The sequence below is a fragment of the Myiozetetes cayanensis genome, unplaced genomic scaffold (assembly GCF_022539395.1).
Source record: "Myiozetetes cayanensis isolate MyiCay16 unplaced genomic scaffold, myiCay2020 scf1, whole genome shotgun sequence".
Classification (NCBI taxonomy): domain Eukaryota; kingdom Metazoa; phylum Chordata; class Aves; order Passeriformes; family Tyrannidae; genus Myiozetetes; species Myiozetetes cayanensis.
In genome coordinates, this window is record NW_026086604.1 from 32,023,616 (window position 1) to 32,050,644 (window position 27,029).

Sequence of the window (27,029 nt, forward strand, 5' to 3'; positions counted from 1 at the left end):
TGCATGTTAATAATCATTACCATTCTTCAAACAGCCGTACTGTATTCATAATGTACCTGAAGTAATGTAACTGCCATTGAAATATATGAAATTAATCTTAAACACAGTTTTGTAAAGGATTTGGATTTAGAAAATCCCTTTAAATAATAACATGCAGAAGTAAACAGTTTCTTTTAAGAAGTGTTTGTTTTTCCTCGTGCTTTTCTTCCAGTAATAGGAATGTTTCTGTCTCTAAATTGACTTAAAAATTTGACGAGGCCTGTGATGGTGCAAGAAGAAAGGCCCAAGCTTCTATTTCTGAACACTGGGCTATTATAGAAGAAAACTTGACTTGTTCTTAATGATTTAGAGTTTTTTTGTAAAAGATTTATCTACCATAGTCTGGACCATTAAAAGCAGTAGGAGCCCTGTTCTCCATGTTAGCATGGACACATTAAATTAAAACTGTTTCTGTTCTCCCTTAGCTGTCTTCAATTATCTGTGCTCCATTTTGGCCTACACTTTATTGTGGAAACTTCTTTTTGTGGGCTCATAGGGAGCCCATGATCCATCATATTTCTTTTTGGTGCACCATATTAGGTCTCTTGAAAACTTTTGCAGTCGTCAATGGCAGTTTATAAAAGCAAAAAGATCTTTGCCTGTTGTTGTGAATGATCTGATGTGTCACAAAGATTTATCGTCAGCATCCCAAAATAAGACAGATATTTTGTAATCATAGCGATGTGACATTCGAATAAAGGGTGTCATCTGTTTCCTTTTAGCAGCTGGTTGACTACAGAAGAGTAAGGCTTCAAGAAACAGATTCTGGCTAGATTAATATTTCTTTCCAGTATGTTATTTTGGCCTAAGTTTTGAAAACCTATAACTTTAATTAGCTTGGCAGTTACATCTACAGAGTCTAGTCTAAAGAGTGTTAACCCTTGTATCTTTATTTTAAAAATCTTGCCTGTGTTTTTATGTGTCAAAGAACCAATTGGAGAGCTGTTAACATTTGTAAAAGCAATATATTATTTCTGAGACCCTGGTGGAGCCCTGTTTTGAACAAAATTATCAGATCCTGCCATGTTTCTTGTCTTTGAAAACATTGTCTCAGCCAAAATGTTAAAGAACATTGGGCTCCCACCATTTAGACATTCACATTTATGTTGTTTTGAGAGATGAATTATCAAAATAAGATGAGGTTACTCATTGAGTAAATATCTAACACTTATAAAATTGCAAATGCCAAAAAATACAGTAAAATTTTCTATTCTAATTCAATACATACCAAAGAAAATAATTACTTTGTTAACTGAGCAATGCCAAATATTTGTATCTAGTATTTCAGTGCAGAGGTCAGTTAGCTTGGCTCTTTCTTTTGAAATTCAGCCGTATAAACGTAACAAGATTTTAAGTCAGTGCTGATGGATGCATGGTGTTTGTTATCACGTACAGTTGAGCAGTTTATGTGACTGTTTTGAAATCATGTAAATAGCAACAGATGCAAAACTTTTTGTTTGCACCTACAGATACATATATTTGAGTCTGTTTATCTGATTTTAGCATAGAATAATAAGTGACTGATTAAATTGAGGATATTTTGGAGTAAGGAACTGATAGCCAATGTACTTAATCTGTCATGTGTACTCCTTTACTATTTGAGTACTGTATTTTAGGCAGTTATTAAATAAATTACACTACAATCAATCAGAGATTTATGATTATACTGGTTACTAGACATTCTTAGGAAGTGTAAATGCAAAAAAGAACCTGAAACCCCAGCATTTTAAACCAGTGAATATTATAAATTCTCAGTGTCATCCTGGATTTTGGCCTTTGATAAGGAAGTCTCCTGGGCAGTCAGCACCTTTGATGATTAATTTATTTATGCACTCTCCAGTATACATTGGAAAAATAGTGTTGGTGGTCTTTTGGAGAAAAGAGAAAGAATACAGCTGTAAAACATAGTGATATATACATGCACGGTCGATTTTTCAGTTTGCAAGTTAAGCACACCCTTTCATTTTACATAAAGTATATGTTAAATATTTTCAAATATTTTAGTAAGCTAAGGCCTGTCTAAAAATTCATCAGGATTAAAACTCTACCCAGTTATATTCCTTTCCACTTTTTTTTAAACTTAGTGGAAAGGGTTAATGTTGCAGTATGTCCAGGGATTCAACAGGTGATGGATAGAAGCTTATTTCTGTGCTCAAGAGATGAAAAACAATTTCCCACTGACAGTGTGGTAGTTTGACATATCCTCTCAGTTGAAAATAAGGCATGGAGTGAGAAACACTTTCTGGATCCAAGGTTCCTTTTAGTCTTAGTTTAGATTTCACTTAAAGGGTAGCATGACAGTTTAGATTTCACTTAAAGGGTAGCATGACAGTTGTCCTTCTGTGTCTTTACTGATAAGTAAAAATACTAGAAATAATATCAGCAATTATTTTAATTACTGAGTTGCTTCATGTTTTCATTGTGTGCTGGGGGTGGATCAACCCACTGAAAATTTGGGGTCTCAGACAGGATGCTTTATTCTTTACTTAAGCAGCAGCAAGAGGGTTGTTATTCTGGATTTTACTTCAGTCCCCAGGCCTTAATTTACCAGAAACCAGTGACCTTCTGAGGTAATCTCAGGTGAGAATAATCTCTGCTACTGCATTAAGTAGATAAATCTGGGAATAGTAGGTACAAATTTATGTAAGTGACATCACTTTCAGGTGTCACTGTTAAATCCAAGGTAAGCAATCTTCACAGAAGTTATTTAAGTGCACTTATAGAGGGGTGAGATTCCACCTTGGTGTCCTGAATGGGGGCATGTGCCAGGAAGCAGCACTGTGAGACCTCAGCTCATGGGGCTTGGAGCCAACTGGCTCCTGGGGCGAGTGGAGCAAGGAGTGGGCACTTCCACTGCTACCACCTGTGTTCTCCCTCACTTTCAAGAAGTAAACCATTGAGTTTTGTGATAATGAGAAGAGAAAGAGGTCATAGATGTGATGACAGCAAAGGCAGGCAAAATGAGAGGGAGGGGAAGAGAAGAAACCAAGGAAAAGGTAGTAAAATGCCTATTGAAGTATTAAGTAAAAAAATACATACAGAGATAGATAATAGGCTTCTTTCTCTCCAGCAGTTAAATATTATTCTTGGTAAGTTGAATTTCATGATTTTTGTCCTTGTTCCAGTTTAACTGAGCTGGGGGCAATTATTTCTCAGGCAGTACTTGTTACAGAAGTTGTATGAGTGACAAAAATGCTGACTTTACAAGAAAAGAATGATGGCAAAATGTGAAAATTATTAAGAGACATAAAACTAGTATTAATTTTAGGTATTATTACTTCCATTTGTTGCTATTCCTAAATCCATCATGGGTTTTCAGTGTTTGTTTTACTTTCAGTGTCCATGAAAATTTTATATGCTGGCTACTGTTACTGAATTTTCTAAGGGCGGACTTCACTCAGAACTTGAAGAGCTCCATGAAAGTTTATCTAGATTCAATGGTTTTGTGAGAATGCAAAGCTTTTTGTAGAGCTAGTGCCTCACTGATGCTTCTTTTCTGTGGGAAAGTGGGGCAGGTATGTGTGGGATGCGAGAAGTTAGAAGTTGAAAACGCTAAAGAAGAGAAGCCGTGATGTTGTAAGTGCTGTTACTCCTGAGCAAGTAATTGAGCTTACAGCTTTCCAGGGGCTTTTAGCCTAAGCCCTGGGGTCGTTTACCATTTAAGTGTGCTTCTACCAGCAGTAGTAAATATGAAGCTAAACCATGTGGGTGTGATGAGCTGAGCAGAGCATAGGGAGATGAGCTGGGCTGGCGAGCGTGCAGTAGGAATGCAGCCCTTTCCAACCAAAGGGGAGCTGGGCTGACAAGAGGGCTGTGTGTCAGGGAGGTGGGCAAAACTGAGCTCTTAGATTACTCTCAGTGAATAAACGTGCTGAGAAAAAGTGCAGCTGTGCTTTTTTAATATGCACTGTAGGAGATTTCAGCAGCCTGATGATATATCATGCATTAATGTTGAAAAGATAAACACATTTGGAGAGCACAGGAAGGCCTTGTGTTTTTATGTTAGCAGAATGCTTCCTAATGAATAAGAACGTGCTGCTGGCTTCACAGAGCCATATGGCAGCTTTTCTAATTTTAGTTCGGTGCAGATGCATAATTCTCCCTTGTTTTACCTCCTAAAACCTTCCTGAGATGTTGCATAGTTTTTCCCGTAATACTTGATCTATAGTTTCTGGGGGAAAATACGTATCCAAGAGTCTAATAGCTTCTTTGCTCTGGACAGATGTGTGCTGTGTGATGAAAGAGCAACCTCACTACATAATCACTTCCCTAAAATAGTAGCTAACTTTATTCACAGCGATGGGATAAGCTGGTCTTAGAATTGATTGCTGAAATAGTTGCTGTTTCTTATGCACTGGTGTTTTGAAAAATTACTTGCTTTCAGAGAATAAAAGCAACTTGTGTTGAGGCAATGGGAACTGGGTAAGAACGTGCATGGGGATATCAAGTTGCATGTGAGCCACGCATTGTAGTGCTTTGAATTACACAGCTACAAGGCAGAACTGCTTTCCCTGTGGTTAGCCAACCATCAAAAGAACATACACGTTCTTTACAGCCTTGCTTCATCACATGCTGTGATCCAAAACTACTCGTTATCAAATACAAGCTTTCATTCCCCTTTTTAAATTTTTTCTGTTTTTATTCAATTTGATAAATTTGAAGGCACTTTCTATACAGCCCTATTCATGTTAAAAACCCCCTGTCCATTACCACAGTTAATATAATTACTTAGCAATAGTCACACACAGATATTATTACAGCTAATAATTGAAATTTATTTAATCTAATATTCAAAACTGTAAGGTCAGCTGAAAGTGTAGCCTTTTCCTAGGTATACTTTCTAGGTATATAGGTATATAGCATAACTATAGGTATATAGCATAGCCTAGGTATGTAACATAACTGTATGTTAGCATTAGTTTTTAATACTGTATCTACAGTTACATACTTCTGCTGTTTCCTTGAATGTTTGTTTGGATGTTGTTTTTGCACAGTGTAGTGGGTTGACCCTGTCTGGATGCCAGATATCCACTGAAGCCACTCTCACTCGCCTCTGCAACTGGACAGAGGAGAAAAAAACAAAAACAAAAAAACCCACCAAAAACAAACAAACAAAACAACAACAAACAGCAAAGGATTCATGATTTAAGAGCTGGGAGAGGTCACTTACTGATCACCATCACGAACAAAACAGACTCAAAGTGGGGATATTAATTAAATTTATTACTAACAGGATCAGAGCAAAAGAGTGAGAAGTAAAATAATCTTAAAACACCTTCTCCCCACCTCTCCTTCTTTCCAGACTCTACCTCCTCCCCACAGTGGTGCAGGGGGACTGGGAATGGGGGTTACAGTCAGTTGTTGTTTCTGCTGCTCCTCAGGGAAAGGAGTCCTTCCCCTGCTCCTGTGGGGTTCCTCCCATGGGAGACAGTCCTTCATGAACCTCTCCAGCATGAGTCCATCCCTCAGGCAACAGTTCCTCATAAACTGCTGTCCCGTGGGTCACTCCTCCATGGGGTGCAGTCCTTCAACAATGAGCTGTACCAGCATGGGTTCCCCACAGGAGTCACAAGTCCTACCAGGGAAAACCTGCTCCAGTGTGGGCTTCCCTCTCCACAACCTGCAGGACCCTGACAGGACCCTGCTCCGTCATGGGGCTCCCACGGGGTCACAGCCTCTTTCAGGCATCCACCTGCTCCAGCATGGGCTCCTCCACAGGCTGCAGGGGGTCTCTGCACTCTGGTCCTCCATGGGCTGCAGGGGCACAGCTGCTCCACCATGGTCTGCACCACGGGATGCAGGGGTCACAGCTCCGGTTGCCCCCTTGCTACCAAAACCCAGCCACAGAAACTCACTACTCTCAGCAATTCAGAAGGATCATACATGGCAAATTTACAAATATGGATGAGACAAGACAAAAGTAGTTGGCTAATGCATACAAAAAAATGGAGAACAAAAGTTGTTTTCAGGATAGTTCTGTGTAAAATTTAATTTCATGTTAAAACTTTGTATAGCATTTATATTCCCTTTCAAGTAAATTTACTGTTACTGTTACAAGGATCTTGATTTGTATGGTTTTTTGAATGTGCAGAGTTGAGCTTTCTAATATCCCATGTAATAAATCTCTTAGCTTATTTTTTTACCAATTATACAAATGAGAGTATGTGATTTGAGATGGGTGTGACATTTCAAGAGCAATTTCAGAAAATTATGAAAAGCAGGAATTATATGCAGGACACTTGAGACAACCTGTTTTAAACAATACTGGATAATAAATTTGATTTTACCTGTTACAGGGGTTTTTTTACTTAACCTCTTTCTTCAGCAGTTTTTAGAGTATTGGTAGTATAATTAGAGTATAATCCCTGCTGAGGATTTCACCAGCATCTCTTTTTTGCTCTTCTTGTTCTGTGAAGAACCTTAAGTGTTTCTCCCATGAAAAACAAGCTAAATGTGTGTTGATGTACATTTTCTCTTTAAAGTTATTTTGAAATTCCTGCAGAGACTACAGTTTTGTTCTTCAGTTCGAAAATGCATCTTGGTTTTCCAAAGAGCATCAAGGGGGAAATATTTCTGTAGCAGGTTTCCTTAAGGAAGCTGGAGCAGAGCTTGAATACAGACAAAGACAGCCTCTTAGGTGTTTCAACTGGTTCTGCCTGTCCACATCTAGGAAAATAGGGTTTAAAATACAACCAAGAGAAGGTGATGCCCATCAGTAGCACTTCTGAGTCTGCTGTCAGAAATCCAGAGAGAACCAACATAACTTGAGTTGGGAGGATGGAAAACCAGGAAGACTTCCTAAGTTAAAATGTAGCAGGAGACTTCCAGCTATTGCTTTTGGCTTCTCTTTCTCTGACTTAGGAATTTCTGTTAAACTAATGTGATTTCACAAAGGTTTGCTTTCAGAATCTGGAATGAGCTTGAAATAAAGCTTGAGGCTTTCCCACTCATAAATTTGTCAGAAAATATTTTTGAGGCTTTTTTTTTCCTTCTTTATTCTGCATGTTAAATGTAGAAAAGTAAATACAGTTAATGATCACTAAGAAGATGCCCAATTGAAAATATTCATATGTATTTTAGTATATTAATGCTTGTGCAATTGTAAACATACCCACAGTTTAAAGTCTAAATTACAAACATCACTAAAATACTACATAATTGGATGTATATATTCTTTGTAGTATCTCTCTCAGGGATACTTCTATTTTATTTAAATTTTTCTCTCTCGTAGGCTAATCTCTTAATTGAGCAGAGATAATAAATATTTCATGTGCATGCACTATAATTTGGATAAAATATGCTTGATCCCTGGTAGCCATATGCATAAGGATGGAACCAGTTTCTAATTGAACGCTCTCTCTCCAGTGGAGAATTGATGAAGCCCTGCTAAGCCCCTTTCCTCCCAGCTCACTTCCTCCACCAACACAAGGCTGTATTTCTCTTTCCACACTAGACCTGTGCTCTGCTTTGGCCACTGTGCCCGTAGGATGCCTGGTAACACTTTGCTGACGTTTGAACAGGGACGTGGCTGTTCCAGGAGGCAGCACTGCTGGAAGGTGCGAGATCGGGGAACTGGCTCCCACCCTCCATGTGAGTGGCTGCAGTGGAAAAATCTAGCAGCTGTGGTTAGTCACAGGGCAATACCTGCAATTCCCATGGGGCTGGAGAAAAGGCTTCTGAGAGGCGTTGCAAGGTTGGACCTCTACAGATATTTTCCTAACCCCTAACTTTCAGAAATCGTTAATCTTGTGTGGAAATCATATAATTTTTTATTGGTTTGCAGGGCCCCCAGTGAACCTAGAAAACATAGGAGAAGTAAAAAAGGGAAAGTCAACTTTACGTTTTTTACACCATTACTTAACACCATAAGCTGGAACTGTTAAGAAAAATTAAAAATACTGCCTTGTGATAATTCATGAGTGTTGTCAGCATTCAAAATTTGTGTATCAGTCATTGTTTTTTTCCAACCTTCCTGCAACAAATTTTCGTTGTTAATTAGCCCCATGTGCTGTGTTGCTGAAGGAAAGATTTGCTTTTCGAGACGTTCCCCATGACTGACTGTCAGGACAACACTGCTGACAGGATTTGGACTTACTTTTCCTGTATGTGCTGATAGAGTTTTCATGAGGGCTTTGTAGTTCAGTCAAAAATGGACAATTCATTGCACAGTTGAACATTATCAGTAGCTGCAGTTTATAACAATGACCTGAGTTACAGCTGGTCCTACTCAGAGGCTGTCTGAGGCTGTGGTTTCCTATACAATGCCACTTAAATAAGTGTGGCTTGTGGCCTGAACGTGTAACCTCTTCTAAGCTCTCTAGTTACTTGAATTCTTACATGTTTAAGTTACAGATCCAATTATGAAGTCCATCATTTTGGAGCACTTGTGATTTATAATGCTTTTCAGAATGCCTCGCCGAATGTCATCAGTAATGCAGTGTATGTTGTCACTATCTTGGGGTGAGGTGGACAGGTAACATTTGTGTCTAAATAGCATTTTCATATTTTCTCCGTTCATTACACTCTTCCCTTGAGCAAGCACTGTGTTTATTGATCCCATAAAGGAATTGGGCCCTCTGAGGAAAAGAATGTCAAAGGGAAAAGAAAATGGACAGGTCAAATGGTTGTGAGGGCCAGCTGGTGATAAAACCAGCAGTTAGGATTCAAAGAGTCAAAATGGAGAAATGGGAAAGCAGAGAACAAAGCAGCCACTCAGGAACTGGATGTGAGGTTTGAGAGATCCTTGGTATTTCAGATTCTGTGGTGATTACCATTATACTAATTAGAAACATTCTCTTTTGCGTTTGTATAAAACCCCACCAGTGTGCATAAAATACAACAATTGTTTTAATAGATGTTACTGGTGGTTTGTATGAACTCCATGGTTGTAAGAGTGAAAAAAATCACAGCAAATATTTTGTATTACGTGAAAAACAATCAAGATTATCTCAATGGCTGAAGCAGTGTGAAGGGATGAGAGCAGGAAGCTGATATCCCTATCCATTATAACATTTTACATTGTGAAACTAGAGATCACTTTATGCTACCAGGAACAGATGGGAAACAGATATCATCACTGACTTTATTAAAAGCTCAGCTCTATTTTTAGAATCCTTTTAGAATTTTTAGAACATGTTTTCAGTTTTGTATCATCATATGGTGCCAACTGCTGTATTGTAGTATGGGAAGGATTGTTCAATTGTTTTCCCATTACACCTAATTTCTGCTTTTTGCCAAAAGAAGAAAGGTAAGGAGAAAAAAAATATTTATATATAATATCTCACTGCAGTTGCTAGTCTAAACCAAAAATACTAATTTTGTATCCTGAAGAATTTAAGTTGTAGAGGAAATGTTAATAGTTATTTCTAGTGTGTTTATTTCCATGAGATTATGCTAATAAGAGTGATTTAAAATTAGTCCATTAGTTGAAACAGTCCATCTTCAGAACAATTTTGTTTCATCATTGTTCACAATGGTGTTATCTAGTGTAAGGACATACCCTAAGAAGACAGCTAAGATTTTCATGACTCTTTTCATGAAAGCAAGAAACCGTAGAAATCTCAGATGAGACAGCACGAGTGACCAAAGCCTTACTGCCAGTGGGTGATCGCTGATAGGAGAACACCCAGGGGTTCTCAGAAGCAATTTCTTTACTGTATGTCTGACCAGCATATATTCACACTGACTGTATAACCTTTGCCAAGGAAAGTTCAGAGGAACTTTGGCTGTAGTACTGCAGATCTACAGATAGCAGAAAATACTGTACCTTTGGATACATTTCAATTTCTATGATTGATGCTTTAATTTTCACTAAAGGTGATTTTCCAAAGGCCTCTTGTGCCATCCATACATTGTACTTTCAGTAATTCCTAAATTCATCTTCTGGTTTATTGTTGTAGAAGGCATAATTTCTTATTATTGTAATTTCAGTGTGCTTTTGTGTTTGTTAAAATGATCTATTGCATCATACTGAAAATAAGAAATCTTTAACTGTTTTTAATATTCTAGATTGCAGGGTGGCCTTACTTTTACATAGCTGCTGCTTGACAATAACAAAAGAATGTTTTGAGTATAGAACTAGCAACGAAAAGTTACTAATTTCATTAATTTACAATGTACAATATGTATTAGAATAGGTATTTTGTATAGTGATTTTATTACTACTATTACTTCACCCTTAAACACCAGAATCATTCTTGGAGTAGAAAAATTAATACAGTCCATTACTTGATATGAACTGTAAACCCACTAGATTTGAAAGTTCTATGAGCATCCCATGCATTTGGAGTTGGGTATGATCTGTGATGCTTTATATAACACATTGTAATGTCAGGCATTGTGTTCCAGAAACCTTCGATCATTATTTTCTTGCCTGTTATTTTCAAATACAGCACTTGAAATTGTATGTAGTTCTAATAACATATTGGTAAATAAGGTGGTATGAAAATTGTGTGATAGTAAGAACGTGGGTGGAGGCATGGGAACAGAACCGAGATGGCTGTTTCTCAGTACTGAAACAGTAGATTGCGGACTTATGGTTTTCCTTCTAAATATAGCAGTCGTGGAAAAGTTGTGCAGCTGTAAGCTTTGCATGCTGTTTTAGATCAGTCTTTTAATACACCTTGATCCTGGCTTTTGCTCATTGCATCTTCATGTAAGGCCCTTGTCTTTGCCCAGTGTTGAGTTTTGTAGTTCAGTAAAATGTCTAGCAGAGAAACAGCAGAAATTATTTCAGTTGTGTCATAAAACCTGAAAACTGAGAAGCAAATAGGGTGGTTATGTTTCCGTTTAATCATTTTGGAAGACTGTTTAATCTCATTTTCAGAACTGTTGCACTGTAACCGTTTCATAGCTGTTCTCAATTCTCTGTGGGCTCTTGGTGTATCACTGAGAGATCACTGCTCTGTCATTTAAGACATAGTTTTCTTTATTGCAGAAAAAGCAGCAGCGGCTAATGAAGATGAAGTGCAAAAAGCAGATGTATCATCTACGGGTCAGAGTGTCATCGACAAGGATGCACTTGGACCAATGATGCTTGAGGTAAAGGGCACAAAACTTCTTTTTTTGAGGTAGTTCTGCTCCTCCTAGGATGAATTAATGAAAAGGTATAGTCAGAGGTCACCATAAGGAAATGGTCAAGAGAGACAAGCCATCTTGGCTACTTGGGATTGTCATTTAAGAACAGGCAGCATAATTCAGTTGGATTCAGTGATGCAACTCTCTTTAACTTGGGGTGGGGAGAGGCAGACGAAGAGAATTCTGCTTCTTTGGAATACAGACAACTTGAGGGGCTTCAGCTGGTGGCAAGTCTTGGGTGTCTGCTTGTGCATGTTTTATTTGTTCTAAACCACAACAGCTGCAGAAGACCTGTTGTACCTAAACATTAACTTATATATACAGTAGTATACAAGTGAAAAATGCTTCCTCTGGAATTGCATGTCATTGCTATACTGTTTTAATATTTTGGCATTTCAGCACTTACTGAAGGACTCTTCCCTCTAAAATATAAAAATAATCTAGAGAGCTTTTAAAAATGTGTATTTCAGTTTGTTTGGTTAAGATTTCTATCTGATTTTAGCTGTTATTTTGATACCTCGAAAGGCTATGTGGGTAAAACCTAGCTTCCAAATGTATTAATAGTAATGTTGGGTAGGTATATTGTCTGGGATTCTAATGTCATAGGCTACTGTCCTTTGGCACTACTGCTTTATCTGCTTAAGCTCACTTGCAAACTGTTTATTCCTGTTCTGGCTGTGGACTTTATCTGTAAGGAAGAATAAATGTTACTTTAGATAACATAAAACACAAACTGTGAATCAAGCTAAAGGAACCAACTTTGGCACAAGCATAATTATTGACCATTTCTAACTGCATTTATAACAGCTTTAACTATTTGCCAACCCTTTACCAATATGCCAGTTATTTTTCATAATTTGTTAAATAAACACATAGTTTTCTATACTGCATATGAAATAAGGGCTCCAAATACAGAGTACTAAACATAAGAAAGATTAGAGAGGTTGGATGGATCAAAAACATTGTTCTTCGAAAAGTGGGGCTAACAGATTGATTTAATTTAATATTTATGATGCGTACTCACTGAATTGAATGTTGTTGGTTTTGCTATCAAACAAGGTTAAACATTCATTTCTTACATTGCTATGTTAAAATTTATCTGTAAATTTTCTATTAATTTATTTTAAGGACCTGTTTTAATCACAGGGAAAATAAGAATAAGGCAGTATTTTTCCTGGCTTATCTTGCGTGATTGGCTATTGCAGCAAACATGACATGTAAAATCACCTGTTTATTCCATTATTCCACCTAATTTAGTTTTTCTTTGCATTAAAACCATTGCTTATTAACAGTGAAAGATTGTGGAATTCGATTAATGAAGCATGGTCCTTTTGCACCAAAAAACTTGAAAAGGACTGAAAGTTGTTACATGTTTTCTGTGAAAAGACCACAGATACTTTCTCTGTGTTTTTATCACCTTAAGGAAATGTAATTAAGTTATTTCATCTTTACAAAACCCCTTTATACAACCTCTTCAAAAAACCTACCCTTTTTCATTACCAAATAAAAGCAGCAATGCTGATGAACAGTTTATTAGTTGATTTGGTTTAGAAATTTAGTCTGTTTTTATTAAAGAATAAAACTGAAGAATCCTCAAAATAACGAGTGTTTTTAGCTGAAGAAAGTGAGTAATAGTCAGCAGCAGCTCCCTCTGAGGTTTATTTTAACATATTTCTTGGTTAAAGCATAAAGTAGGTAGCATGAAAGTGTGGAAAAGTAGTCAAGAGAGAACTGACAACACCTCAAAGAACACAAATGCATTTTCCATTCCAATATGTCATCTAGAACAATATTTGTTTTCTTGGTTTCTGTTCCATCACGTTGTCCATTATTTGTTAACCCATTGTCCCAATAGCTCTGAAGAAAAGTTATTGATTTTGCTCGCTCACATCTGGACACAGAATTAAGAAATTATTACAATTGTGGAAGCTTCTAGAATATTTATGTAACTTGGTGCACTTGCTCAAAAACCTGCTGCTGCTTATCTGTAAGATTATTTTATTAATAGAAGAGAAAGAAATGGGAGACTGAAATATAAAGCCCTTTGTTATTCTAGGCCCAGAAGACCACTTCTGTGGTCAACCCAAGAAGCATCTGTGAGAAAACAGCACAGAGCACTTCCTTGCCAAAGAAGTTGCCACTCTAGAAAAGAGTAGGGAAAACCGAAGATTATTGTGGGTTACCAATAACTCTCAAAATCTCTTGCTTGCCATCTTCACCTTTGAAAATTTTCTCCTTAGGACTCCAGTAAACATCTGTGATGGCTTTGGTTTTGCAATCCCTTTGAATTGATGTGTGGACAACTGCCTAGCAGAATGGTTCAGCCAAACCCACACCCTTCTACCAGCTCTAAACTCCGTGTGGTTCCATGATGGGGAACCAGTTTAGGGGACTGATGTGGCTAGCATCTTTTTTTTCTTCAATTAGTTTTCAGCCAGCTCAGTTCTCTGGTCCAGCTCTTCATATCCTCACACAGTACAGGGTGCTGTCATCATGTAGAGAGGACTAAATCAAAGAGGTCATGCTTACATTGGTTTCAGATGGTGGTGAAATGCAGTCTAAAACCCTAATCCATAGCAGAGATGCTAAAAGAAAATTATATTAGAGCCTCAATTTATTAATAATTTTTAAATCTTTGCTACTTAAACTAAATAGTATTCAGTAGGAAAATGTAATGAATGTCAAGAAAGCACACAGAAAGGAGGGAGCTCTCCAAAGAAAGTAAATTAACAGGAGAAACCAAGAATTATCAGAAACAAGAAGGCAATGCAAAAAACAAAGTCAGAGATTAGAATTTATGAAAACAGGAGGAAAAGAGACCTAGTTTATCTTAATTTAAAGACAGTCAGGAAAAGTATATGCTTGTACATTTATTTGTGGGTTTTATTGTGTTGTAATATAAAATAGAACAAAACAGTGTGTGTCAACCATTGCCTCAGCCGCTCTGCTTGAGCATTGTGCTTTAACTATCCCTCTCCTGGAGCAGAATCATTGTCTAACTTAGTTTGGGAAGAACCTCTGAAGCCTGTATATTCCTACCTCCCACTGCAAGCTGTTCCAAGTACAGCAGGTGGCCCAGATCCAAGTCCAGCCAAGTTTTGAATATCTCTGGGGAGTGTGGTTTCACAGCCTCTCTGGGCAGCCTCTTCCCATATCTGACCCACCTTCATGATGAATTTTTTTTCCTTGTATCTCCGTGAAGTTTCTTTTCTTGCAACACGTGTCTGTTGTGTCTCATCCTTCCCTTGTGAACTTCTGACTAGAGCCTGGCTCTGTCTTCTCCTTAGCCTTCTGCTAGGTGGCTGAAGACAGGAGTAAAGTCCATCCTTAGGCTTCTCTTTTACTGTCTGGATTTGCTAATTGTTCAGTAGTGTACAATATTTTTAACATCTCTGTAATCAGAGGACTTGAGAACTGCCTGCTAAGACCAGCACACAAGTTGTACACTTGCAAATGTGACCATATCAAAAATGCCACATGCTTGCTGTGGCAGCTCCTGCTTTTTAGGCTGTTTTGCAGTGAGCTGTGTTCAGATTTAGTATAGATCCACTTGGTTTTGACCCAAAATGAATTATGGGTTGCTTACTTTTCTGATTTCTTTCTGTCTCTGGAGATACAATAACTCACAACTCTTCTAGTGACTTCCTGCCAATCCTTAGAGAGGTGAATAAATCAGGTAAAGCTGAAGAAGTCTGTGTAGGTTGTTAGTGGAATGCTTTCGTGCTTTAAGTTTAAATGTATCCCCCCCTTTATCTGCTCTTATGAGATAAAGTTAGATGGATGTATTCTGACATTTCTACCATCTGCAGTCATGCTTGCATCTTAAGAAAAATAAAGTTTGCATGAGAATTTCTTACCAATACTCAAATTTTTACATTATCCTCATTGGGTAGAAGTGATGTAGTATTTGGCTTAGGCTTCAGATAGCATAGGGGAGGTATCTTGGAAAGAATGTTGCAGCTAGGTTGTCACTGTCACAAGAGATAAGGGGGGAAACCAATCAGCAGAAAATACTAATGTATACACTTCCTCACAGAAACTTTAAATCCTTTGGAAAACCATGAAGCTGAGTTGAAGAGGTGAAAGTCTGGTTCCTGTTCCCTGGATCATGTGTGGACTGAATTAAACTGGTGTCAAATTAAAAAACAAATGAAAGCAGTCCTGGCAGTAGAGACTAAAACTCCCCATCCTCGCCGCTCACTGCCTGCTCTCAGCTCCCTTTGCCCTTCTCTGCTTTTAATCCCTCACATTCCTGGCTGCACCGGGCCTCGCCTCTGTGAAGATGCAAAGCTGGGGATGGGGAGAGAGTCTTTCTGCTAGTGTTTTCCTTGCCTTGTGACAGCATGTCCTGTGGTATTTTCCTGGGCTCAGTCTTCCTGTACTGCATGGAGTGGGTTTAGCAGAACCATCTTCTGGTCCAGGTTTCTTACTTCATACGCAGGCAGATAGATAGCAACCTCTTCCATTATTTATGTTTGTTTGCTTAGGGTGGGAGATTTGGTTTTTTCTGTGGGTGGGTTTCATTATTTTGCAAGGTGTGCACCTTTCTGTGCTTTAACAGTAGTTTGATATAAGTAAGATTAGATTCTGAATCTGAAATGCGTCCATTGCTCTTACAGACAATAATGTAAGAACTAGGGTTGATGTGGAAAGATTCTGCTATGTCTTCTGGGTGGAGTATTTATTTTCTGGGTGTCTTGTTAATGTGATTGTTTTATATTATGTTTCTCTCTCTCTCTCTGCTTTTCTTTTTTTCCCCTTTTAGGCCCTAGATGGGTTCTTCTTCGTAGTGAACCCAGAAGGTAATGTTGTGTTTGTTTCTGAGAATGTGACACAGTACCTGAGGTACAACCAAGAAGAGCTGATGAACACAAGCATATATAGCATCCTGCATGTAGGGGACCACAATGAATTTGTCAAAATCCTGCTGCCAAAATCTTTAGGTACATAACTTTTCCTCATATCATACCATTACTTATTTAACTTTGTTCTTATAAGTCAGTGTTTCAATAACTGAAGTTAATGTCCTTCTATTACTTACAGTTTCATCATATACACTATATATTTTTAATGTATATATAGACTATGAATGATTAATATTATTCTCAAAAGTGTCCTCCACTCTTTTCAGATTTTTCTTTGTTAAAATTGCTCTTAGTAACTCATGTTAGCTGATACTTTTTAATGGATCTCCAGAGTGAATTACTAAAAGACAGCATTAGCTGTGTGAACTCTCTGTCAGTTCTCTGTCTAGGCTGGTTATTCCAAGAATGGCCCAGGAAAGGGGGAATATAAAAGAAAAATTGGAAACCTCCTTATACTAGAATTTTTATTTGAATGTTTTTATTCTCATCAGGATGTATGCTTATCTTTCAAAACCTGTTTTTGTTAATTGAAGCCATTTTTTGATCCATATTAATATTAGTTTTAATTTATTGCATTTTGGAGGAGGTGAAAAGAAGGAGAAAGTCAATACTGGGTGCCTCACTTACCTACAGCAGTTCTTAAAGCATCATGCAGTTCATTGTAGCATTTTATTAGTGTACTTATATACTCTGAAGAAGCAAAAATGTAAATGGCTAAACTCAATATATTACTGCCTTTATTGCATTTTATGACTCAAGAGGGCAAGTGAAGAGTATTTTAAGTATGACCCTACTATTTCCTTATGTCGTGCTACATTAATTCACTCTAATGTCCAGTACCTATATTTGTGCATCTCAGGATTTTGTTTCTTTTTTTACTTGTCTTAAGCACTGTGTTAGGCTTTAATTTTATCCATCACTCCACCCAGGTCTTTCTCATCCCTCCAGTCTTTCCCACTGTAGCTGAGACTGTGTTTCAATATATTCCCTATTGTATTGCTTCCTGGTTTTATAAATGCATATGAGTTCCTTTTCTTTCCCTTTCTAATCTGGACACAGATTTTTGTACAATGCAGACATCTCTTTTGTATTAATTCCTTTTAAGTTCACTGGAAAGATCCTACATACTGCCTTATCTTTTTCCAGACTTATAGATTAACTTGATCTATGCAGTACTGTATAACTTTTACATGCACCGGTATTTGGACTTTTATCCTGCTTTTCTACTATGTCATTCTTAGTCATTTGAAAAAAACATGATAGCTGAACAAATTAGCAGTGCTCTTAAAATCTGATAATTTTGTAAATCACCTTGTTATGTCCTGGTTTGGACTTTAATATTAAAATTAGATTGTTATTGTTAAATGATCTTGTTTCCCAACCAGTCTGCAAAGCACCTTGATTAATTTCCTGTGGATAAGCAGCAGAAGTGCCTGCTACCAGATTTATCTCACTATGTAATCTTTGCTTTTGCTCAGTGAATGGGGGATCTTGGTCTGGTGACACTCCTAGGCGTAATAGCCATACCTTTAATTGTCGGATGCTGGTGAAGCCTCTTACTGATTCTGAAGAAGGCCATGATAACCAGGAAGCACATCAGAAATATGAAACTATGCAGTGCTTTGCTGTTTCTCAGCCAAATTCCTTCAAGGAGGACGGTGAAGGTAATTACCACTTTAAACTTATGTTATTGAAGTTTTGGGGCAATTGATAAAGTGAGCTCTAAGTCCTGAAAAAAAAAATGGAAAAGTTGTAAGTTTTTTTTTCCTTCTTTGTTTAACTGTAGAAAGATACTGTTCTTCTTGGCTATGAGTGTATACACTTGCATGCATCTATTTATTAAACCAATATAGTTGAAATTGAGAGAAACTGTTTACCTGAAAGAGATATCCTAGTTTTATTATTGCTTCAATTGTAAGAAGAAAGTAGCTGACTGGGAAGAAAGTTTTGAAGGGCAATTTTTCGAATTCTTAGAATTTGAAGACAATTGTGGTTTACCATTTCCTTTACAATTTACTGCTTCAGCAGGTAAATTTCCTCAGATTGTTTTATAAGTATTCAGGTAAGTACAAATGGTTATTTTGAAGCTGCTTTCTCAGAGACAGCAAGCATTTGGGGCATGTTTAGGAAATGTGGCTTAGAAGGTATGAAACGGTGAGTGTTGAAGAAATGGACTCTTTGTGCCTGCAGTGTATTCTTGTTTATTAATCTTGTTAATTTCTGTCCTGAATGGTTGAGCTACTACAGGTATATGCAAAACATGTGCCAATACTTATTGGTTGTGCTGGAGTCCTTGGTAATTTTTCTTCAAAAAGAGAAAACAAAGCCACTTTTTCTGTTTTGTTTAATATTGTAGGAAATAATGAAGATATCAACTCACTGAGTTTTATCTGTCCTTTTTTTTTGGTAGAAGACATATTTTTTGGTTCAAATAGATTTAGGTATCTTTTTAAAAATATTTCTGAAGTCTTTGTGTAAACAGAAGTCTTCCCCTTCTATAAAAATTAAAATAACATTTTTCTTTAAGATTTGCAGTCTTGCTTAATTTGTGTTGCAAGAAGAGCGCCACCAATGAAGGAGAGATCACTTCTTCCTTCATCAGAGAGCTTTACTACACGCCAGGATTTACAAGGTATTGTGAAACAAGAGTGGGAGTTTTTAATTTTAATTTCTCTTCCTCAATAGGAAATTGCTGTAACAAGTGTTTTCTAATGTATCTAATACCAGGCAAAATAACTTCACTGGACACAAGTACCATGCGAGCAGCCATGAAACCTGGCTGGGAGGATTTGGTGAGAAGATGCATTCAGAGGTTTCATTCACAGCACGAGGGAGAAATATCTTTTGCCAAGAGGCATCACCAGGAAGGTTAGGTTTCATATTTTTAGCACTTTCTATATTTAAACTCTTTGTCATTTGTATCTCTTAGTTGTTGTTCTCTTTGTTATGTTTACATGGAACAATCAAGGACTACTGACAGTACCCTTCTCAAGCTGATTTACCTAACATACTGATGGCTCTCTGTACAGGTGTTGCACCTTTCTCCCTATTTGTTTTAGCCTGCTTGTTATAACTGTGCCACCTTGGAATGTGCTTTAAAGCTTCAAAATGTCAGTTATTTTGGAAAGAAAGACCCTTGCATGTTGCCCAATGAAATGTTCACTGCCCATCATAGTTCAGAACCTCAACTCACACGTTGCAAATCATTGACCTATATTCCTTTTCTCTACAAAAATTGACATCTACTACCATGTTTCCTGTGAGAAACACTCAGTGTGAATTGCCAAAGCTGCAACACTTGGACTTTTTACAAACCTGCATTGTTGCACTGTATCCAGCTGATAAGTGTTATAGAATATACCACAAGCACATCTATTTAGTCAAGATTATGGTAGGGAAGATGTAGGAGAATACTGCAACTGTGAAAGGTTCCCCGTGAGGTTTCTGTGGCAGTGACTGGGTGGGGATTTTTGATAAAACCCTTATACTGCTAATTCCAGTAGCACAGATCCAAATTAGTAAAAACAAATGACCCTTTCTAGTCCATGGGAAAGTAATTTCAAAACCATTGGGGAATAACTGGAACATTTCCAGTACAGGAGCATCATTCTTTGGGTTTGCGTTTGTAGAACAGGGTTTACAGCCAGCCTGTAACAAATAGTTACTATGGTCATTAAGCAGCAGGCATGCCATCTTGGAAACCAAATTGTAACTGAAATATCAAATTATTCCACCAAATACACACAGAAAAAGAGCTTGAGTCATGAGACATTAGTTAAATAGTCTTTAATATGTTGTGCTTTCATGAAACTTTCATGTGACGTTTTAGGAATGTGAGGGCACAGAAATACTGTGGTGTTTTGGATAACAGTTTTTGGGGTATATACAGTAGAAGTGCTAAGAGTTCGCAGCCTTATGCTCTGTTTTCAGACAGAATTGAAGAGGGTAGTGTGCAATTAAAGTTACACCAAGGGTTTGGAGAGCAGTTTCGGGTAAGAACTCATCTGCACCAAAGGTGATTTAGTTACAGCATCCCACTCCTGCTTACTTCAGTCCTCTTCCAGTTATTCCTGACTACATTAGCAGCTCCTACACCTAGTGCCAAGGTTTGAATGAGTCCTCTCTACGCTATCTGTGAAGTGATGAAAATATATGTACTTTGGAGTTTACACTGTATCATTTTGCAGGAGAGGCTTCGGGCTGTGGTATAAGCTGTACAATTAGTCTAAATGAGAAGGCTCTTCTCTTCTTGTGGAATTGAAGAGAGTGAGTGATAAGAGGAGGAGGAAAAACCTCTGGAATTGCTTTACTGCAAAGGATACAGCACTGGAGAGGAATAATGGCTGAAGTGTTTCTCTCCCCTGTCCTGCAGTGTGGAGAAGAAAAACAAGACATATCTTAGGCCATAGCATCTTTGTGCTTGACTGAGAAACCCTTTGCATTTTTTAAGCTGTTATGGTTTGAGAATAGAAGCAAAGAAAGTAATGGTCTCCTACAAGTACTCCAGTGTTACAGTGGGAAAAAAAATGCAGTATTAGCTTGATAAACAATAAAAACCCACATTTTGAAATGAAATGTCAGTATAAAATGTAGAATATATGGTAAGTTTTTATTGGCCACAGTCAGAAAAACAGCATTTCCTCAGGAGGAATACGGAAACATTCTTGTTTGCTTAAAGAATTGGTTTGGAAAATGATTTAAGTAGAGATTTCACTTGTATCCTGTTGGCATTGAGTACTGGAATTTCCTGATGTGGTATATGCTAAAGTTAAGAGCTTTGGACCTTCTGGTGCCCAAAGGTTAAACTGAAACAATGACATACCTAACAGTGAAATTTTGCTTTGTATTGTTTCACAGTTGTAGGTTTTTGTTTTTCTTTACATTTTTACTCTGAAAAAAACTCTTCTGGTTGTTTAAATTGTGCTTCCTGTTTTCTCAGTGCCTAAATAATACTTTGAAACCTTGCAGAACAATATATAACAGTGGGGGACAGGGAAGGAAAGCAATCATACGCAGTCTTGCAAGGCTGAAAATGTGGTAGCTCTGTAGATGAGACAAATAAAGGCCACCTTTGGAAAACCAGTCTGTTCATTACAACAGGAGATATTGAAGGACAAGCAATGAAATTAAGATCACATTATACTATTAATTAAAAAAAAAACCCACAGAAAATGTATATGTGTAAAAAAATAGCAAATTAAAAGTATTTGTAGAGGTTGAATTTCTTGAAGTTCAGATTTACACTGAAAACTTAAAGAGCTGCAGAATATGTACAGTGAAGTAAACACCAAACCTGAAATGTAGTCAACACTGAGGAAAAGGTAGGACAGCCCAAACTTTAGGTTAGGTGATTGTATTTGTCATTTTTTGAGTTGTATATCTTTGTTATTTGTTCTTTAAAAAGTAAAACTTTCTCTTTCCAGTTGTTCCCATGTAAGAGACTTATGTACTTTTTAAATTAAAGATGTAGTGAAAGTAACTGGTACAAGACAATTTAAGCAGGCAATAAGGAGGAAAAGATACAGGCTAATGGAAACATGATCTAAAAACTAAAGGCATTTATATTAATCATCATGGTATAGATGATACAGATGAAAAAATGTATGAGGAACAAAAGGAATTAAGACATATATTTGATGAAGAGTGAAATGGACATCAGGAACTTCCTGTTTACTCCTGAAATATACTGTATTTCATAGTAACTTCCTGTTATTGCTGTCACTCCGTATAGATTTTCTTTTAGTCACCCTGAAGTATGTGGGATCCTTAATTTTATGTGCATTGCATCTATTTATTTTCAAAAGTGGAGGGTTTTTTCTTTTTTTTTTTTTATTTCAGCAACACAGTATCTGTTGTATCAGTGCTGATGGATTTAGAACATGAGATGCTGAGCAGCTAAGCTACCTGTACTACAGTTTCTCATTAATTTAATTCTCTTATTTTGCTTGCTCGCAGTGCTGAGGCAGGGACTGGCTTTTAGTCCTGTTTATCGGTTCTCCTTGTCGGATGGCACTATCGCTTCTGCCCAAACGAAGAGCAAGCTCATCCGTTCTCAGACGACAAATGAACCTCAGCTTGTAATCTCCTTGCATATGCTTCACAGGTAATCCTGGCCACTTTGCTACATCCACACCCTGCAAAGAGACGTGGAAAGTACAAGGTTGCATAAGGTTTTGAAATCAGTGCTTGCAACAGGAAAAGACTGTAAGATTATTTCAGGATTTAAAAATGGCATGCTAGATTTTCACATCAAGATCTTCCATTAAACATACAAAATTTCCTTTAATGTCACATTCTTAATTTCAGTATTTTAATTTCCTATATTTTGCACAGTAGACACAAAAAACTTTTCAAATATAATTAAACCTAGAAAACTTTAAAGGATTCAATTTCTGTAGTTCACAGTCTATCACACATTGGTGCTGGGTCTTCTTAAAAGAACATGTTATAATTACTAGGACCGCACTTTGGGCAAAATGCATGTTTTATTCCTTGATTCTTAATTCCTTGTCTTTTCTGGTGCTTGGAGTAGTGGCTTTCACATGTCCAATCCTGAGAAATGCCACCACTATTAGTTTGTGGGTTTTTTTAAAAAGCACAGTCAATAATATGTTAAAGGCAAGGATGAGTATCAGAACTTCACCGTGCAATTTTTATTAAGTCACTGCATGTCCTATTTGTGTCAGATGTATTGGCTGATTATAATTTCAATGCTGTTTTCCTTGTATCCTCAGTATCTTTTTTTTGCTGTTGTTTTTTGAGAGGAAGAAAATACTGCTAAATGTAATTACAACGGAAACGATTTTACAGAAATTGTAGATTTGCAAATTGACATGACAAGAAGCTGTCTGAAATTTTTTTCTTTGGATTGCTGAATATACCTGGCATTTCATGAAGTGCTAAATTTTAAATTTAAGAAAGCACCATTAAGTTAAAAATTGCACTTGCATATATTCTGGCCTATTTTTTTATTTTTAGTAGAATGCTGATATTATTGTACTTGTAATAAGGTTTAAAAATCCAGCTCATTTTTTATAGTTAATGTTGTTCACCTTTGCCTTTGTATGTAAGGTAACAAATACAGAATAACAAGGGTCACTACTCTGTGTTCTTCAGTTATTTCACTTGTCATGCTTTAGCAAAATGGGAAGGTATATCTGCACTTACTTAATCTGTGCAAGTGGGAGTGGTTTTCATCTCATGGAAAATGCATATTAGGAATGAGTATGTCTTTTTAGAAGTCCAAAGTTGATTTTTGTCAGAACCTCTGGGTTTTTTTTTCTTTCTAAGCTACTTGACTCTGTCTCTTTTGTAGCTTTTAGTATTTGGGAATATGTTCTGTTCTGATTTTTCTGAATTAGGTTTTAGCACAGAAGTAAAAAGTATGTTGCGTCTTCCCATAAACTAATTAAAATCTACTGAGGAAAAGAGAAGTGACCTTCAAGTGCTCTCACAAGAGCTTTTTTTTGGGAGGGGGTGTTGGCAATGAGGTCTCTCTCTGTTCTGTTTCCTCTGTCTTACAGCCTGTAAAATATGAGTTTCAGCTCACGTGTGTGTGGTTTGGGGTTTTTTCCCTTCTTCCCTTTTCCTAAATGCTTGTGCAGGACTAGATTGCTAACAGACTGTTCTCATTCTGAAGCAGTATCCAGTAGTTCCCTTGGCTCACATGCTGTTTTGGAGCAGTATTGAAATACTCTGGCAGTGTAGAAATGTGACTTTTTCAACTTTCTTTTCACTATGAACTTGGTGGGCAAATAGCCCACTCCAGCCTTGTGGTGGAGGCTATCTCAAAGAAGTTCAAAACTCTCCAGCAAACAGCTGTCCACAGCTGTCTTGTAAAACATGTATTTGTTGGGTCATATGTTTCAGATGAGATTTCTCTCAGTTCTAGAAGTTTTAACTCTTGCCAAATTGTAGAGGAAAGATACATTAAAGGAAGAGGGTTTGAAATTGTGACCTATCTGCATTTCTAATGACTGTCATTTAAATTAATTATTATTTTTTTTTCTTCCACTGATTTTTTAATGAGGCTCTGAAAAAGCATACTGGTAATGTTCTGCCATGTTGAGAGTTGCATATCACTTTTGTCAAATTGTTGATTTGTTTTTGACTGTAGGGGTTTTGTGTTATTTTAAAGCAAGGTTTGGGGGTTTGCTTCTTTTTCTGTAAAGTAATTGCAATTTGGCCACTGTCGTTTTAGCTAACAGGCTGGTTTTCTTCCCCTTCCCACATAGAGAGCAGAATGTCTGTGGAATGAATCAGGATTTGACTGGACAAGGAATGGGGAAGATATTGAACCCAATTAGTTCCAGCAGCCCTGCCCATCAGGCCATGTGCAGTGGGAACCCAGGTCAGGATATGACCATCAGTAGCAATATAAATTTTGCCATAAATGGCCCAAAGGAACAAATGGGCATGCCAGCAGGCAGGTTTGGTGGTTCAGGGGGAATGAACCATGTGTCAAGCATACAAGCATCCACTCCTCAGGGTAGTAACTATGCACTAAAAATGAATAGCCCCTCACAAAGCAGCCCTGTCATGAACCCAGGGCAGCCAAACTCTATGCTTTCCCCAAGGCATCGTGTGAGCCCTGGAGTGGCAGGAAGTCCTCGCATCCCACCCAGTCAGTTCTCGCCTGCAGGAAGCTTACATTCACCTGTGGGAGTCTGCAGCAGCACAGGAAATAGCCATAACTACACCAACAGTTCCCTGAACGCACTTCAGGCCCTCAGCGAGGGCCATGGAGTTTCTCTAGGATCGTCGTTGGCTTCACCTGACCTAAAAATGGGAAATTTACAAAATTCCCCTGTGAATATGAATCCTCCCCAGCTAAGCAAGATGGGAAGCCTGGACTCTAAAGACTGCTTTGGAATATACGGGGAGCAATCAGAAGGTACAACTGGACAAGCAGAGAGCAGCTGCCATTCAGGAGAACAGAAAGATAACAGCGATAGCAACATGCCACCGGTTGTCAGTGGCGAGAGACCTGATGGACAAAATAAACTGCACGATGGAAAAAGCCAGACAAAGCTCTTACAGTTGCTGACCACCAAATCAGATCAGATGGAGCCTTCACCTTTGTCCAGTACCATGGGAGACATTAGCAAGGACTCCACGGGAGGGTTGCCTGGGTCTGGTTCAGCACATGGAACCTCGCTCAAGGAGAAGCATAAAATTTTGCACAGACTATTGCAGGACAGTAGTTCTCCTGTAGATTTGGCCAAGCTCACAGCAGAGGCCACAGGCAAAGAACTGAATCAGGAGTCCAGTAGCACAGCTCCTGGTTCAGAGGTGACTGTTAAACAGGAGCCGGCGAGTCCTAAGAAGAATAATAATGCACTACTTCGCTACTTGCTAGATAAAGATGATACTAAAGATATTGGTTTACCAGACATACCCCCAAAACTGGAGCGGTTGGACAGTAAGACAGACCCTTCCGGTAGCACAAAGTCAATAGCTATGAGGACGGAAAAAGAAGAGATAAGCTTTGAGCCTAATGAACAGGTAAGCTAATCTTTGCATTCCATGTGAATGACGTGTTCTAGACCTGCATTTCTGCCATATGACTTCCTCTAAGAGTAGTATCTTGGCACTTCAGGAAAATATTATCTGTCTTTTGAAATCCAGTCTTCACTCATTTTTCCAGTTGGTGTTACTAGGTTGTGATCATCACTGTCTAAAAGCACAGACTCTGCCTGGGAGGAGATGGATAATGAGGGGAACCTTTCCCAGATGGTAGTCAGGCAAAGAGAAAATACTCATGACTGTTGGTTAGTGCTCACTAATTGACAGCTTTTCCCACAGGCTGATGTTGAACTGCTGTGTGCTAAATAGGTCCTTGACCCAGTGGCCCAGCATAGCAGCTACACTCCTCCTGTGGAAAACAGGTTTGTGCTCAAGAACAGGAGTTGTTTCAAAGGACTGATACCAACTTTGTGTTACTGGTCTTTGTGCTATACTTCACCTGCAAATTAAAATCAAAGCTAGTAGACTTCTGTGCCAACTGGGAGGATTTGTTCTCTCGTTTTTTTTTTTTTCCTTAAAACTTCTTTATATTCAACCCGAGTGCCTGATTAATCGTTCGGTGCAGAGATCATGTCTCCCTCTGCAAGGTTACCTGAATTTATTTTACTTTCAGAATTTCTTCACATTCTGTGCAAGATTACTTGTTGCTCTACTGCCCAACCTGCTAATAAACTGTGTTGTTAGGACCTATGCTAAAAAGTGTTATTTCACTGGCTTTCAGGCAGAATTCACTTTTAAAAAGCACCAAGTTCACCCAGAATGCTCCAGTTTTCAGAGCTTTGCAGGAAAAGGGACGCAGCAAAAGCAATTTGCTACTTCGATATGTTTATTTTATTTATAAAATGGGTAATTACAATATCAATTTTAATATAAGGCATTTTGTGGGGAAGGTTATAACTAGCTGGAGTTAATGATCCTTAGATTTGTCCTACACTATCAGCTCTCACAGCTGGTCATTAATCCCCAGGCAGCCCTGTGCATGAAGCCTTAGTTTGTAAATCATGATCAGATCATACACTCTGCAAACGTTCGTGGCTCTCAGTCACAGCCATATCCTTCATTTTTAAAATATTGGATTTAAAAATATTGCGTATTTTTAACGTGAGGGCCAGGTTTGAGCTTGTTTGTTTGTAATCTGTTGTATTTTTTTATTATGTGTATATATAAACATCCTTTTTTATATTTTCTATATTGTATTTTGAGGCTGAGGAGGAATAGACATCATGTTCTTAGCCCCAAGTCACAGCATTGGATTATTATTTTTTTTATTTGCCCTTTCAGCAGTCTGTAACTAGTAGACAGTTCTTTCAGCAGTGGTTCTAACCACAAAACACAGATGCCAAACACACCACTACAGTGTGGATGCAGCATTTAAAATGTCAGTTATCCAGGCTATTCCTAAGGTTACTTCTGCTGTTTCAACAGAATTTGACAACTATTGCCATTATGTAGGAACAATTGTAGTTTTTCAATCCTTCCCATGCTTTAGGGAAAACCAAGCCAAATTACACTAATTTCTACAGG

The 27,029-nt window shown here is 37.8% G+C and overlaps 1 protein-coding gene across 5 annotated transcripts in view; it reads left to right on the forward strand.

The window, feature by feature from the left end:
• NCOA2 (nuclear receptor coactivator 2) overlaps positions 1-27,029 on the forward strand; it is a 189,355-nt gene that overhangs the window by 123,123 nt on the left and 39,203 nt on the right. For all 5 annotated transcript variants that reach the window (XM_050318852.1, XM_050318880.1, XM_050318861.1 and 2 more), the window contains 7 exons: positions 10,976-11,079; positions 15,881-16,058; positions 17,459-17,644; positions 18,508-18,612; positions 18,708-18,848; positions 21,936-22,083; positions 24,215-25,484. In XM_050318852.1, the coding sequence (XP_050174809.1) occupies positions 10,976-11,079; positions 15,881-16,058; positions 17,459-17,644; positions 18,508-18,612; positions 18,708-18,848; positions 21,936-22,083; positions 24,215-25,484 (2,132 nt within the window). The remainder of the gene's footprint in view (positions 1-10,975; positions 11,080-15,880; positions 16,059-17,458; positions 17,645-18,507; positions 18,613-18,707; positions 18,849-21,935; positions 22,084-24,214; positions 25,485-27,029) is intronic.